Consider the following 14,879-nt stretch of genomic DNA (forward strand, 5'->3'; position numbering starts at 1 on the left):
CTTGGGCAGCAATGGAGCCAGGGCTCTGCGGACTGCCTCCCTAAGTACCTTATCTGCCTAACCTGGGTATTTCCAAATGTCAGCATGCCCCAGCCCACCGGCTGAGCAGCAAGCTCCGGTTGAAGTCCCTGAGGGAGACAAAGGGCAGAGGTAGCTCACGGGCCTCCGCAGGCGTGCCACCCACAGTGCTGTCTGAGGCCCAGAAATTGGCAGCAAGCCCACAAGTGCAGGCTCTGGGTTCAGGTGAGAAAGTGTTCACAAAACAACTAAAATCACTTGTGATTTTCAAAAATGTCACCCTAATTAGAATGTCCCCAGCACCTTGCACTTATTTTGTTGTAGAGAGGCAGTGTGGTGTCATAAGAAAGCCCTGCTTGGCCCCACTCTCCCCCAGCTGCTCGCTCCCTAGTGTCTAGCGTTGGGTAATTGTCTGGGTCTTGGGTGCTCTGGGTGAGGTAGAGATAACGTGAGGATAAAGTGCCCGTACACTGCCTGGGGTAGAGTAGGCTCCAAAATCCTAGCAGATGTCTTGTGAAGGCATCTGCTATGTTTGATGAGATCGTCTTATTATTTGTGGATAACAAAAGCAACAGAATCCATATGGGCCAGCTGAAAACTTGGATATGGGGATGGGACAGATGCTCACTTGTCTGTTTCAAGCCTCCTACCTCAGGAAAAATGGTGGTTCCACTCAGCGGTAGCACTGAGGGTTTGACATCACACCCTCAGTTTTTCCAGCTTGGCCTGGAAATGGGAATTCCTCTGTCAATGCATCCTCCTTGGTGGTGGAGGTGGTGGAATCAGAACTAGGAGGCACAGGCTGAAAGACGAGGTGAGTGGCTTTGTGCCCCAACAGGCAGAGGCCAGATTAAGGCCCGGGTAAATTCTGGGGGCAGCTGTGAAGAGGCCTGCAAGGGGCCGCTCTCCAGGGGTAAGTATAGGACCCGGGAGGTACAGAAAAGCCACTACTGGGTGTATGTCAGGAGATGGGGTGGAGACATGGGAGGGAGGGATGGGTAGTCGGGACTCCAGGGAATTAAGCAAGCAAGTTGTACAACAGTAACCAAGCATAAGAGAGACTACTAATAGCTGGGTAGGAGACACCTGGCACCCTTTCTCAAAGGAGCCAGAATCGTTAGGCTGGAGACAAACGACACTGGATACAGGAAGGGGCCTGAGGTCACAGGGCAATCCCGTGAGCTGCCAGCTGCTTTAGTAGACCTCGGTGTGAAATGTCTTTTTTAAAAAAATTCGGCCCTGGACGGTTGGCTCAGCGGTAGAGCGTCGGCCTAGCGTGCTGAGGACCCGGGTTCGATTCCCGGCCAGGGCACACAGGAGAAGCGCCCATTTGCTTCTCCACCCCTCCCCCTCTCCTTCCTCTCTGTCTCTCTCTTCCCCTCCCGCAGCCAAGGCTCCATTGGAGCAAAGATGGCCCGGGCCCTGGGGATGGCTCTGTGGCCTCTGCCTCAGGCGCTAGAGTGGCTCTGGTCGCAACATGGCGACGCCCAGGAGGGGCAGAGCAACGCCCCCTGGTGGGCAGAGCGTCGCCCCTGGTGGGCGTGCCGGGTGGATCCCGGTCGCGCACATGCGGGAGTCTGTCTGACTGTCTCTCCCTGTTTCCAGCTTCAGAAAAATGGAAAAAAAAAAAATTTGTGGTAAAATACACAGATTACATAAAGTTTACCACCTTAACTTTTTTTTTTTTTTTTTTACAGAGACAGAGAGTTGGAGAGAGGGATAGACAGGGACAGACAGACAGGAACGGAGAGATGAGAAGCATCAATCATTAGTTTTTCGTTGCGCATTGCGACACCTTAGTTGTTCATTGATTGCTTTCTCATATGTGCCTTGACCGTGGGCCTTCAGCAGTCTGAGTAACCCCTTCCTCGAGCCAGCAACCTTAGGTCCAAGTTGGTGAGCTTTTGCTCAAACCAGATGAGTCCACGTTCAAGCTGGCAACCTCGGGGTCTCGAACCTGGGTCCTCGGCATCCCAGACTGACACTCTATCCACTGCGCCAACGCCCGGTCAGGCCCACCTTAACTATTTTTAAGTGTACAGTTCAGAGGAATTAAGCATACGCACATTGTTGTGCAGCCATGACCAAAATCCATAAAGTGTCCTTTTTAATCTAGAATTTTGATCCTCAGTAGATTTCTACACAAGCAAGCAGGGGATGCATGTGAATATTTACTGTAACAAGCCAACCCTCCCCACCCTTTCCGGGGAACACTGGTTCTAGAGATCCCCCAACATTCTCTAGCAGCGCTTTCGATGGAAACCCAGGCACAGTCCTGCAGGTCTGCGATGCTGCTGGCCGCGCAGGGTAGACAGCAGCCCGCGCGTGGCGTGCCTGACATGCTCCCAGGAAGCCTTGTTCATCACCAATACGGGAAACGGCTCAACTCACCTGCAACTCGCTCAGCTTCTGCAGCAAACCTGCCTCACTCAGGCCTTCATGGGACAAATCAAGAGAAAGGAAGTCGACTGCGTCCTAGAAATAAGGGAACAGGGTCATCAGAGCATAAGCGATTTCAAGAGGAAGAACTGCTCAGAAGTGTTCTTTTTTGTTTCTTCCCCATTGCTGAACTGAATACTCCAAAGTAAGATTTTCCAAGGGCAAAGCATGCGGCACAGAGGCTGGGGACATAGGTAGAATGAATGTGTGTGCCGGGGGCGGGAGGAGCGGTGTTGTTGGGGATCCACCATCTATGTGCTCATAATGGCATAGGCGTAAGTGAATGAGGGAATGAATGAAGCACTGTGTGCCAGGAAAGCAGAGGAGGGAGTCGAGGCCAGGGCTTGCTTGGGCAGCACCTCCTCAAAGGGGCCCTCCCCCATTGCCAGCACGGAGGCAGGGGGCCCTCTGCCACCCACAGCCTCTCTGTGATGTCTTCATGGTAGGCTGTAGCTCCTGGTTACTTTCAGGGCACAGTTTAAAGTCCACCCCACTGGCCCTAGCCTGGCCCATACTATTATCTGCGAACACAGCTCTCATGATGGTCCGGGTCCTTTTTTTTAAAAGATTTTATTTATTGATTTTACAGAGAGAGGACGAGGGAAGCAAGGAGCATCAACTCATAATTGCTTCACTTTGGTTGTTCATTGTTTGCTTGTTGTATGTACCTTGACCAGGCAAGCTCAGGGTTTTGAACTGTTGACCTCAGCAACCCCAGAGCTCCAGGTCGATGCCATATCCACTGCACCACCACAGGCCAGGCAATGGCCCCGGTCCCGTGAAGGACATAGCCCTCCCTTGTCTCTGGCCTGCATAGACCCTAAGAACCCCAGACTCACAGAATGTAAACACATCAACATAGCACTGTGACTCCCTCCTTGCCCTTCTCAGCAACCCACTGGACGTCATGACTAGATCACGGCCTGTCACCTCCCTGTCACAGATCATCTGTTCCCTGGATAATGGCATCTTGTGACAGCCATACGTGCTGCAGGCCTCAGATAACTGACTCACCACTGGAGCCCCATGGCTTTCCCAAGTTACCATCAGCATTTTCTAAACACTGCACACGAGCCCCACTGGGCGAGGACCACTCAGACCCCTGGTTCCGCCCTCCCAGCCCTTGCTTTTGTCAGGTCCATACACCATGTAGTCACTGAGTTTCTGCTCTCGAGAATCACTGTGCTGGGGACAGTGGGCGAGGACTCACGTTTGAAGCTGAGTGAGACCTGCAAAAATGGACAACTTAATAGAGAGTGTTAGCAAATGCGCTGATCACACAAAGAAAGGGCGAAAATTTACAAGTGCTACCAGCAAAGTCCACACCAGGTGTCCTCACAGACCTCGGTGGGGATTAGAGTCACCAGAAAACTTGGGACACCTATGAAGGCCCAGGACTGTCCTTCCACACTCAGTCTTGGCCTCCACTCAGCTTATGGACCCTCCAGGTGATTCTGATCAGCACTGGAATTTGGGAACTGCTGGTCTGAACCAGGCCGAGGGTTCTCCAAGGGGAGAGACCACGGCAGGCTGAGCAGGCAGGGGCGTATTATCCAGCGAGGCCTCCTATGAGCAGCACACGCAGGGGGCCTGCCAAGTGGGCAGGGTTCTGTTGGAAGAGACTTTTGAGGAAGGCTAGAAAGATAAGAAGGCCACGCAGGAGAGCAGGAAGAAAGCAGAGTGTGCGCTGGGGAAATGAGAGGTGAGGGCAGAGAGAACAGAGGACCTGAGCTTGGGTGGGCCCTGAGGAATTGACACCAATTCAGGGCAGCGTAACTTACAAACGGAAAACTGGGTAAAACTGTGCTTGATCTTTCCGAGCACTACGTGGCATGGGTTAGGGCAGAGAGACCAGTTCAAAGGCTATTGCTCCACAAGCACTTTCTGATCAGCACTTTGGTCTCCAGAGTTTATAACTGATAGCTGCTATTGCCCCTTGTAAATTAATTTAGATGGCATTCTGGCCATACAATCAGTCTCGGAGCAGGTTATTACAGCTTATCACGTCTGGATTTTAAGTTTCTGAGCTAATAAATCTGAGGACCAGACTGTGACATAGGGCCAGACTGCCCATACCACAGATAACAGTACCTGTCACACCACAGCTCGGTGTCTGTGCAGCACCCCCGTCAACGCCGCGAAACTACAGAAATCAGCTGTTTTTACCAAGGCCTTGCCACACTGCCCAGCGGCTGACGCAGCAAGGGCCAAAACTGTTTCATTCTTGGGTGTTTTAACTTCTCTTATTAAAATCATAGGTAAAAAGTTATATTTAGAGGAGGTAGAAACCAGGATGGGTACTCTCGGGAGGGAGCACATTATTTATAAAAACAAACAAACCCTTTAGGGTACCTGTTTTGCTATAAACTGAGCCCTCTTTTAATATGCTGTTTTGGACTCAATAAAAAACCAGAGCAGCCTGACCAGGCGGTGGCGCAGTGTATAGAACGTCGGATTGGGATGCCGAGGACCCAGGTTCGAGACCCTGAGGTCGCCAGCTTGAACGTGGGCTCATCTGGTTTGAGCAAAAACTTACCAACTTGGACCCAAGGTCTCTGGCTCGAGCAAGGGGTTACTCGGTCTGCTGAAGGCCCACGGTCAAGGCACATATGAGAAAGCAATCAATGAACAACTAAGGTGTCACAATGCGCAACGAAAAACTAATGATTGATGCTTCTTATCTCTCCGTTCCTGTCTGTCTGTCCCTGTCTATCCCTCTCTCCAACTCTCTCTCTGTCTCTGTTAAAAAACAAAACAACAACCAGAGCAAGCAGAGGCACTTGGCTTCTCCTTGTGTCAGCGAAGGCTGACACCTGACCAAGCAAGAGCCAAGGGTATAACACAGCGGTTCTCAACCTGTGGGTCGCGACCCCAGCGGGGTCGCCTAAAGCCATCGGAAAATATATAATGCATATCAGGTATTTACATTCTGAATCATAACTGTGCAAAATTACAGTTATGAAGTAGCCACCAAAATTATTTTTTGGTTTGGGGTCACCGCAACATGAGGAACTGTATTGCGGGGTCACGGCATTAGAAAGGTTGAGAACCACTGCCATAACAAATGAGATTGTGTCTTAATTATGCATCTAGAGAATGCATATCACTCAGAAGAGGCATTTATAAAAATGCCAAGCCAACAGACGAAACATCTCTTGTTTTTTTAAAATTAAAATCGCAAATTTTCTCAGAAGTTCCAGATGCTGTTTCTTTGGGGTGTCCTCACCTTGGCCAGCGACGATGTGGATGGTTCCAGCAGGAGCGCGGGGACTGTTTCAGCTCGAAGGACCACGGAGAGCCTTCCTCCTGAAACAGAGCGGGGCGGGGCAGGTGAGCAGGCGGGAAGCCGGGCGGAGGGCCTGGGCACGCATTTCCCATCGAACTTCCTATTCCCTGCTCACTGACTTAAAAGTAATTTCTAAAGAAATCACTCCCATGACTTAACCCAGCTGAAAACTTCTAGAAAACAAGGTGGCTTACAGACTGTTCCTTTAAGAGAATATTTACTGTAAATCAGGACTCAGAACGCAGGACACTCATACAGTCTCTCAAAGGCATAAAAGCAGTGACGCGGCCCTGCTTCCTCCGCTTCTTACCAAAGGCAGGTGCTCTCAGGGAGCTGCTGGTCCCTGCCCTGGCTCCCCATACCAACACCGGTTCAGCCCCTGCTGTGCGATGAGCGGAGAACAAGGGAACAAGCACATGCAGCCTATACTCACCTGGTTTGACACTTGATCACCTAACCGTCACGCTCAAATGTGGCCATCTGAACCATCTGCCTGCTTGTCAGCACACTGGGCAGGGCCCAGGAGCCGGCGCACTTTAACAGGAGTCCTGGGTGCTCAGACCGCTGTTAGGGAAACAGCTGTGGGCTGGGACCCCTCTGTTGTTCGCACTGTTGTCTTACTTCTGTGCACAGAAGGCTTTAATCTCTCTCTGGACTGTGTGCTCCTTGGGAAGCAAAACTTCCACCTTTCTTTAGTTACTCCAAAAATAAAGCTCAGGACTGGGTGCATAGCAGGAGCTCAGACTTATAATTTGAAAACAGGAAACAAAAATTGAATAGAATTGAGACTTATCATCTAAGACTATATGCCCTGACTTCTCTCCTTCATCCCAATGCTGTGCAGATCTCCAGCCAATGACCCTGCCACTATGAACCACTGCCAAATGCTTATTTTGATAAGCATAATCGATTTTGAAATCCTCTGAGCAGGGAATCTCACCCAGACACATTCAGTCCTCATTCCGATAAGATAGCGCTTTTTCCGGTTATTTGATGACTGTGCCAGTGGCTCTACTTTACCCTCTACTGACTTCCATCAGTCTGTCATCCAGTCTATCAGTGGGTCAGCACATAGAACCTATGGTCTCTGCTCTGTTGGACACTTTATTTTTATTCATTTATTTATTTATTTTGATGAGAAGCAACAACTCATAGTTGATTCACTTTAGTTGTTTATTGATTGCTTCTTATACATGCCTTGACTGGAAGGGCCAAGATGAGCCTGTGACCCCTTGTGCAGGCCAGCGACCTTGGGCTCAAGCCAGGGACCTTGGGCTTCAAACCAGCGACTTTCCAGCTCAAGCCAGTGACCTTCACATGATCCCATGCTCAAGCTGGCAACTTCAGGGTTTCAAACCAGGGCCCTCAGCTTCGCAGGTTGATGCTTTATCCACTGCGCCACCACTGATCAGGTGGAACACTTTAAAATGCCCAATTTAGTACCATCTCTAGACCAATGAAATGAAACCAGTGTCCAGTTAATCCCTAAGCACAATTAACCCACGCATCATTTCCATTTGACTTTGTGAACTGTTTTTAGAATTTAGTCTGAACAGATGTCTCTAAAGTTCTAGAAAATCTTTTTCTTTTTTGTGACAGAGACAGGGAGAGACAGATAGAGAGAGACAGATAGGGACAGACAGACAGGAAGGGAGAGAGATGAGAAGCATCAATTCTTTGTTGTGGCACCTTAGTTGTTCATTAATTGCTTTCTCATATGTGCCTTGACCAGGGGGCTACAGCAGACCGAATGATCCCTTGCTCAAGCCAGCAAACTTGGCCTTCAAGCTAGAGACCTTTGGGCTCAAGCCAGCAACCATGGGGTCATGTCTATGATCCCATACTCAAGCCAGCTACTCTGCGCTCAAGCTGGTGATTCTGTGCTCAAGCTGGCGACCTTGGGGTTTCAAACCTGGGTCCTCTGCATCCCAGTCTTATGCTCTATCCACTGCACCACCACCTGGTAAGACCAGAAATTCTTATATTATACAAAATGATCAACCTGTTCCCAGTGCAAGCACAAATTCAACTTTTTAAAATAATGTAATATGCAGATTACTCAAAACTAGATTCCCACGCTACACTTGTAGTTCATATTTTCTGTGGCACTGAAAGGGGGGTAGTTTCTCTGGTTTAATATAATTTATCTTATAATTTTTTGCTAAATGTAATTAAAGACAGGTATTCATGTCTACAGTACTCAAAATCAGTATTTGCTGTGGGCTGAGAATGAACTGTGGTAAGTTTGGGTAGAAACCCACTGCAGAGCAGAGAGAACTGTCCCTCAGAGGTGTGCTAGACCTCACTGAAGGGTCAGCTCAACTCTGCTTGCCCCCACAAAGGGAGGTCATTTCTCCCAAACCATTGCTGTCCTTTATACAAAATAGCCCTTTTCCATCGGCTCCTCTCCCTTTCGGACCAAATGCTTCAATAAAAGGAACCTCCTGGTCAATACTAAACTACCAATATCAATGCTTCAAGCCTCTCCTACCAGGGTGGGGCAAGGTGACTAGCATTATCCCGATTGTGTCCCAGAATTGTGTAGCCCATGAACAAGGACTGTGTTTCCATTTATTTTTGCTTTCTTTAATTCAGCAATGTATTATAGTTTTTAGTGTACAAATCTTTTAGCTTCTTGGTTAAGTTTAGAAAAAAAAACTTTAAAAATATATTTATAAGCCTGACCAGGCGGTGCGCAGTGGATAGAGCGTCGGACTGGGATGCAGAGAACCCAGGTTCGAGACCCCATGGTTGCCAGCTTGAGCGCGGGCTCATCTTGCTTGAGCAAAAAAAAAAAAAAAAAAAGTTCACCAGCTTGGACCCAAGGTCGCTGGCTCCAGCAGGGGGTTACTCAGTCTGCTGAAGGCCCGCGGTCAAGGCACATATGAGAAAGCAATCAATGAACAACTAAGGTGTCGCAACGAAAAACTGATGATTGATGCTTCTCATTTCTCTCCGTTCCTGCCTGTCTGTCCCTGTCTATCCCTCTCTCTGACTCTCTGTCCCTGAAAAAAAGAAACAAAAACAAACAAATAAAAAATGTATTTATAAGAGGGAACATGCCTCCCCACATATTTAGTGTGGGCTGTGTATAGTGACTTCCTCTGAAGAGTACAGTATGGGGTGGAGGAAAAAGAGAATTTATCTGCCTGACCAGGTGGAGGTGCAGTGGATAGAGCAGCGACCTGGGACTCTGAGGACTCAGGTTCAAAATCCTGAGGTCACCAGCTTGAGTGTGGGCTCACCAGCTTGAGTGCACGGTCGCTGGCTGAGTCTAAGATCATAGACATGACCTAGTGGTCATGTGTTTGAGCCCAAAATTACTGGCTTAAACAAGGGGTCACTGGCTCAGCTTGAGTCCTCCACCCCACCCCAGTCAAGGCATGTATAAGAAGCAATCAATAAACAATTAAAGTGAAGCAAATATGAGGTGATGCTTCTCATCTTTCTCCCTACCTGTCTCTCATCTCCTTCCTTCTCTCAACAAACAAAAGAGTAAAAAGAAAAGACATGAACTGGAAAAATATCAAAGAAAAGACATGAACTGGAAAAATATCAAAAAAAGATATGAACTGGAAAAATATTATCACATATAATCAATGAGATTAGATTTAAGAATATATAAAGAGGCCCTGACCGGTTTGCTTAGTGGATAGAGTGCCAGCTAGGCGTATGGATGTCCCAGGTTTGATCCCTGGGCAGGGCACACATGAGAAGCGACCATCTGCTTCTCTTCCCCTCCTTCTTCCCCTTCTCTTTGAGCATTGGCCCTAGACAGGGGTTGCCAAGTGGATCCCAGTTGGGGTGCATGCAGGAGTTTGTCTCCCTATCTTCCCTCTTTTCACTTAAAAAAAAAAAGTAAAAAAATAAAATAAAATAGATGTTTTGTTTTGTTTGTTTTTTTTTGTATTTTTCTGAAGCTGGAAACAGGGAGAGACATTTAGACTCCCGCATGTGCCCGACCGGGATCCACCTGGCATGCCCACCAGGGGCGAGGATCTGCCCACCAGGGGGCGATGCTCTGCCCCTCCGGGGCGTCGCTCTGCCTCGACCAGAGCCACTCTTAACACCTGGGGCAGAGGCCAAGGAGCCATCCCCAGCGCCCGGGCCATCTTTGCTCCAATGGAGCCTTGGCTGCGGGAGGGGAAGAGAGAGACAGAGAGGAAGGAGGGGGGGTAGAGAAGCAAATGGGCGCTTCTCCTATGTGCCCTGGCTGGGAATCGAACCCGGGTCCCCTGCACGCCAGGCTGATGCTCTACCGCTGAGCCAACGGGCCAGGGCCGATGTTTCTTTATTTGAGATGATCCAAGTTCAGTCTTGCTTTCTTCTGAAGTTCATTTTACTCAGAGCTTCTTCAGCAGAGTTACAGCCAACAAACATTTATTTGCTCATCTACCCCAAGATATCCAGTTTCAAATCCGGCATCTCCTTGTCTGCCACCCTCTATTCGCAGTTCCCTAAGACAGCTGGCTCCTCACTGGTCCCCCTGCAGGGGCTTCACACACCCCTGGCCTGGAGTCCTCCTCCCTCGGGCAGAAGGCTAGCTCCCTTCTTCAGCTCCAGTCTGCTCAAAAGGTGGCTGGAGGCCGGCCTTCCTCACCTTTACAACAGCTCCTTCCACACTCACACGCCTTTTATTTTCCACAGAGGAAATGGTCAAATACATGCAAATGAAGAATATGAGATAATGTCAATATTTTTTAACTGTCAAATTACCAATAATGAAAATAATTACATCATTAAAAGCAGCCTGAGTAAGGTCAGAAGAATAATTTTATAACTGTTGATATAAACTATTACAAGTTTCCTGAAAAATAATTTAGCAACATGTTTTAAGGCAGTGGTCCCCAACCTTTTTTGGGCCACAGACCGGTTTAATGTCAGAAAATATTTTCACGGACCGGCCTTTAGGGTAGGACGGATAAATATATCACGTGACTAAGACAAGCATCAAGAGTGAGTCTTAGATGGATGTAACAGAGGAAATCTGGTCATTTTTTAAAAGTAAAACATCGTTCAGACTTAAATATAAATAAAACAGAAATAATGTAAGTTATTTATTCTTTCTCTGCGGACTGGTACCAAATGGCCCACGGACCGGTACCAGTCCGCAGCCTGGGGGTTGGGGACCACTGTTTTAAGGTCTTAAAGAATTGCACATCTTGCCTGACCTGTGGTGGCGCAGTGGATAAAGCATAGACCTGGAACGCTGAGGTTGCCGGTTTGAGACCCTGGCTTGCCTGGTCAAGACACATGTGGGAGTTGATGCTTCCTGCCCCCCCCCTTCTTTCTCTCTCCTCCCTTTCTAAAATGAATAAAAATCTAAAAAAAAGCCTGACCAGGCGGTGGTGCAGTGGATAGAACATTGGACTGGGATGCGGAAGATCAAGTTCGAGACCCTGAGGACGCCAGTTTGAGCGCAGGCTCATCTGGTTTGAGCAAAGCTCACCAGCTTGGGCCCAAGGTCGCTGGCTCGAGCAAGGGGTTATTCGGTTTGCTGAAGGCCCACAGTCAAGGCACATATGAGAAAGCAATCAATGAACACTAAGGTGTCGCAATGATTGATGCTTCTCATCTCTCTCCATTCCTGTCTGTCCCTATCTGACTCTCTCTCTCTGTCTCTGTAAAAATAAATTTAAAAAATAATTAATTAATTCTTTAAAAATCTAAAAAAAAAAAAATTAAAGAACTGCACATCTTGCTCTGGCAGGGGAGCTCAGCTTGATAGAGCATCATCCAGATATGTCAAGGTTGTGGGTTCAACTCCTGGTCAGGGCACATATAAGAATCAACAAATGAATGCATAAAAAAGTGGAACAACAAATTGATTTTTCTCTCTCTTTCCTGTCTTCTCTCTAAAATTAATTTTTAAAAATTGAGAAGAAAAGAATGCACATCTTTGATTCAGTAATTTCAATTCTAAAAATCTATCAGAAAGAATTTGTCAAAAGGTAGGCAAGCAGTTATATAGGCACGTTTATAATTTGTAATAATAAAAAATAAATAGACTTCTACATTAAAATGAGGGCAGTTCTGGCCCTGGCCAGTTGGCTCAGTGGTAGAGCATCAGCCTGGCACGTGGATGTCCCGGGTTTGATTCCCAGTCAGGGCACACAGGAGAAGCAACCATCTGCTTCTCCACTCCTCCCCCCTCTCTCTCTCTTCACCTCCCACAACCAGGGCTCCACCAATTCCAGCATATTGGCCCTGGGCACTGAGGATGGCTTTGGAGAGCCTCTTTTTCAGGTGCTAAAAAAAGCTCAGCAGTGAGCATGGCCCTAGATGGGCAGAGCATTGGCCATAGACAGGGTTGCCAGGTGGATCCTGGTCAGGGGTCATGAGAGAGTCTGTTTCTTTATCTCCCCTTCTCTCACTTGGAAAAGGAAAAAAAAATGAGGACAGCCCTGGCTGATAGCTCAGATGGTTAGAGCGTTGTCCCAAAGTGCAGTGGTTACCAGTTCAATCCCTGGTCAGGGCACATACAGGAGCAGCTCGATGTTCTTGTCTCTGTCTCTCTCCCTTCTTCTCTCACTTAAACCAATAAATAAAAATTAAAAAAGAATTTTAAATGAGAGCAATATTTTAAACTTTATGATTCAGTCATATTTTGAGAATCTATAAGACCATTGAAAATCATGCTTTCTAAGAGGTTTTAATAAAATGATTATATACTCATAAAGTTATGCATATATTATATACTATATGTATATAATAAAAACAAGAAAGCATATTGTATGGCCAGTAGTCACGGCTGTCACAGCTGCCTGGCCCGTGCAGGTTTGCATTTGATTCGGATCGATCGTAATGAAACAACAGAGCCAAGAACCGGTGAGCCATTACCTTTATTCCTAGCTCGCACTTGGTAAGCGAGTAAACACAAACACACGGGGCTCCAAAACCCACTCATTCAGTGCTCACAAAGCTACTGACACATCAGTTTCCTAGAAGCAAAGGCCCCACTGCCTCACTCAGACCCCTCCGCATGCTGCCATCTTGCTGCCTGCCTCTCGGCACCCGCCAGGTGGCCTCTCTCTCTGCAACAACCATGGTCTTCCCCCAAAATGGCCTCCCAGCTCCTCCTTTTAAAACTTTTCAGCAGGAAAGCCCTCCTCCAGCACACATTAGCATAATGAAGCCCTTCACAAGCAGGAAGGTAACTAGCTGTATCGTCTGGGCGACAGCCATTCACGTGGGCACCATTTTTAACAATAAAAGTGAGCAAAAACAGAAAATACAGATTTTACAAACTCATTTGCCCAACACATATATCATATAATCCAGAATTGGTCCTCAAAATTGGTGTGCCTCGGGTTCACCTAGAGAATTTACTAAAATCACAAATGCTTGGTCCTGCCCAGATCTGCTGAGTCAGAACTTCACATTAGGTTTGAAGCAAAAATATGGACAGTTGAAATTATGCTCTTCTCACCCCAATCATATCATTACTTTATCTTTTATCGGTCTGTCTCCCCCCTGGAATGAAAGCTTCAACTACAATGTGAAGTCGCTTTGCATAAGAAAAGGGGAAGCAGAGGTAGGTGAGAGTCTGGAGCCTTGGAAGCATCAAGGAGGCAGGACTAGAGAGGGAAGGACAGAAAGATAACCCTCTGGTGGCAGCACAGACTCAGGACTGAGCAGAGGCTGCTCCACGCTGCCTTTCAGAGGGTGTGCTGGGCACCTGCAGGACAAGCTGCCGCCCGTCTCCATGGGAAATCCTCAATACAGTATGAATTTCTCAGTATTGAATCCGTGCGAGAGGACTCTTGATTAGGGGAAGAAACGCTGAGTCCTGCTTTAAGGAGGATACGGGGTGGTGGATCATAAAGGCTGCTGGTGGGTCAGCCATCGGGGTCATGCGTACTCACCTTGAGAAGTGAATTTTTTGTGGTAAATCTCATAGGCTTTTCTGTGGGCATCAGTGAGGGTCTGGAGACGTGAAGATCTTGATTTCTGGTGAGGAAGTTCAGCTATCACCTCCTCCAAGTCACTAAAAGTGAACCAGATTTCGACCAAGTCCCCAAAGGAATGGAAGGCGAATGTGGCGTAGTCAGCAAAGAGGTCAGGAAAGGCTTCGCTGCTCTGGCTGGCGCTGGCCGGGAGGGTCTGGTGGTGCAGGATGACCAGGGGCTGCAGGCCCGCCATCTTGACCGCCTTCAGGAGTCGCCGGTAGCACTGGACTGCTGTCTCGTCTGGGTTCCTGGAGTTTCCTACTGGGAGAAGTTGTGCCCACGACAGGAATACTTTATAATGAGTGATCTTACTTGCACGAGTACTGCGAAAGTACTCTGGCAGGAAAGCGGGCAGTGGCAGGTGACAGACATAAATGTCTTTGTCCCCTGCCACAAAGTTAGACCCCTGGTTTCCCAGGGGACCACTCAGGTTGTGCAGCAAGTCATTGGTTAGAGGACCAGCAGCTGAGATGAAATTTCTATCCGGTTTCCAGTCAAACCCCCAGCATGCAGAACTCAGGAAAACAATAAAGACTAGATTCCAAGTCAGCACCATTTTCAGGAGCCTGTTAGGAGGAGTTTGGAATCCTTACTTTATAACTACAGCTGAAGCTGTAAAATACTCAGTGGTAATTAACACAATATTTAACTAGGTTATCTGTGATAATGAAATCAGTGACATGATTCACCAATATAATATAAAAAAATATAAAGACCATAAAGAGATAGCAAAGCCCAAATGTCTCTCACAGTTTAAGCAGAGGAACTTGGAAAATGTCTGAAGGAAAAAAGTTCTCTACTTTTTGTCTTACTTACAAATTATTTTAAAATTTGTTTACATAACAGAGCAAAAATGTCCCTAACCAAACTTTTTTTCTCCTTTAAAAATGTCAGTAACGATGAGGACATTTTGTAAAAGATTCAAACAATACAGAAACATGAAATATCAGTAAGTGCCCCTTCCTCACTCCCCCCCTTCCTAGTGTTAGCACCTCCAACAGCGCTTCCTCCCCCTCCAGGTTTCTCTCTGTGTAGCTTAATGGTAATTCAGGGCTTTGAGTACCTGGGTTTAAACTTTATCTGGAGAAAGACACTTAATTTCTCTGTGCCTGTTTGTTCATCTGTAGAACAGAAGTAGATAGTGAGCATTAAATGAGGCCATTCTTTAGCATGTTTAGAACAATGCA

The 14,879-nt window shown here is 47.5% G+C and overlaps 1 protein-coding gene across 1 annotated transcript in view; it reads right to left on the minus strand.

Moving 5' to 3' along the window:
* The window catches only part of LCT (lactase), a 56,803-nt gene extending 42,555 nt beyond the window's left edge, over positions 1-14,248 (minus strand). Inside the window, exons 1-3 of the mRNA XM_066345919.1 lie at positions 13,609-14,248; positions 5,684-5,763; positions 2,410-2,493 (exon numbers count right to left, since the gene is read on the minus strand). Coding sequence (XP_066202016.1) covers positions 2,410-2,493; positions 5,684-5,763; positions 13,609-14,248 — 804 coding nt within the window. The remainder of the gene's footprint in view (positions 1-2,409; positions 2,494-5,683; positions 5,764-13,608) is intronic.
* Positions 14,249-14,879: the final 631 nt, after the last annotated feature.

This window comes from Saccopteryx leptura, chromosome 7, assembly GCF_036850995.1.
Source record: "Saccopteryx leptura isolate mSacLep1 chromosome 7, mSacLep1_pri_phased_curated, whole genome shotgun sequence".
NCBI lineage: Eukaryota > Metazoa > Chordata > Mammalia > Chiroptera > Emballonuridae > Saccopteryx > Saccopteryx leptura.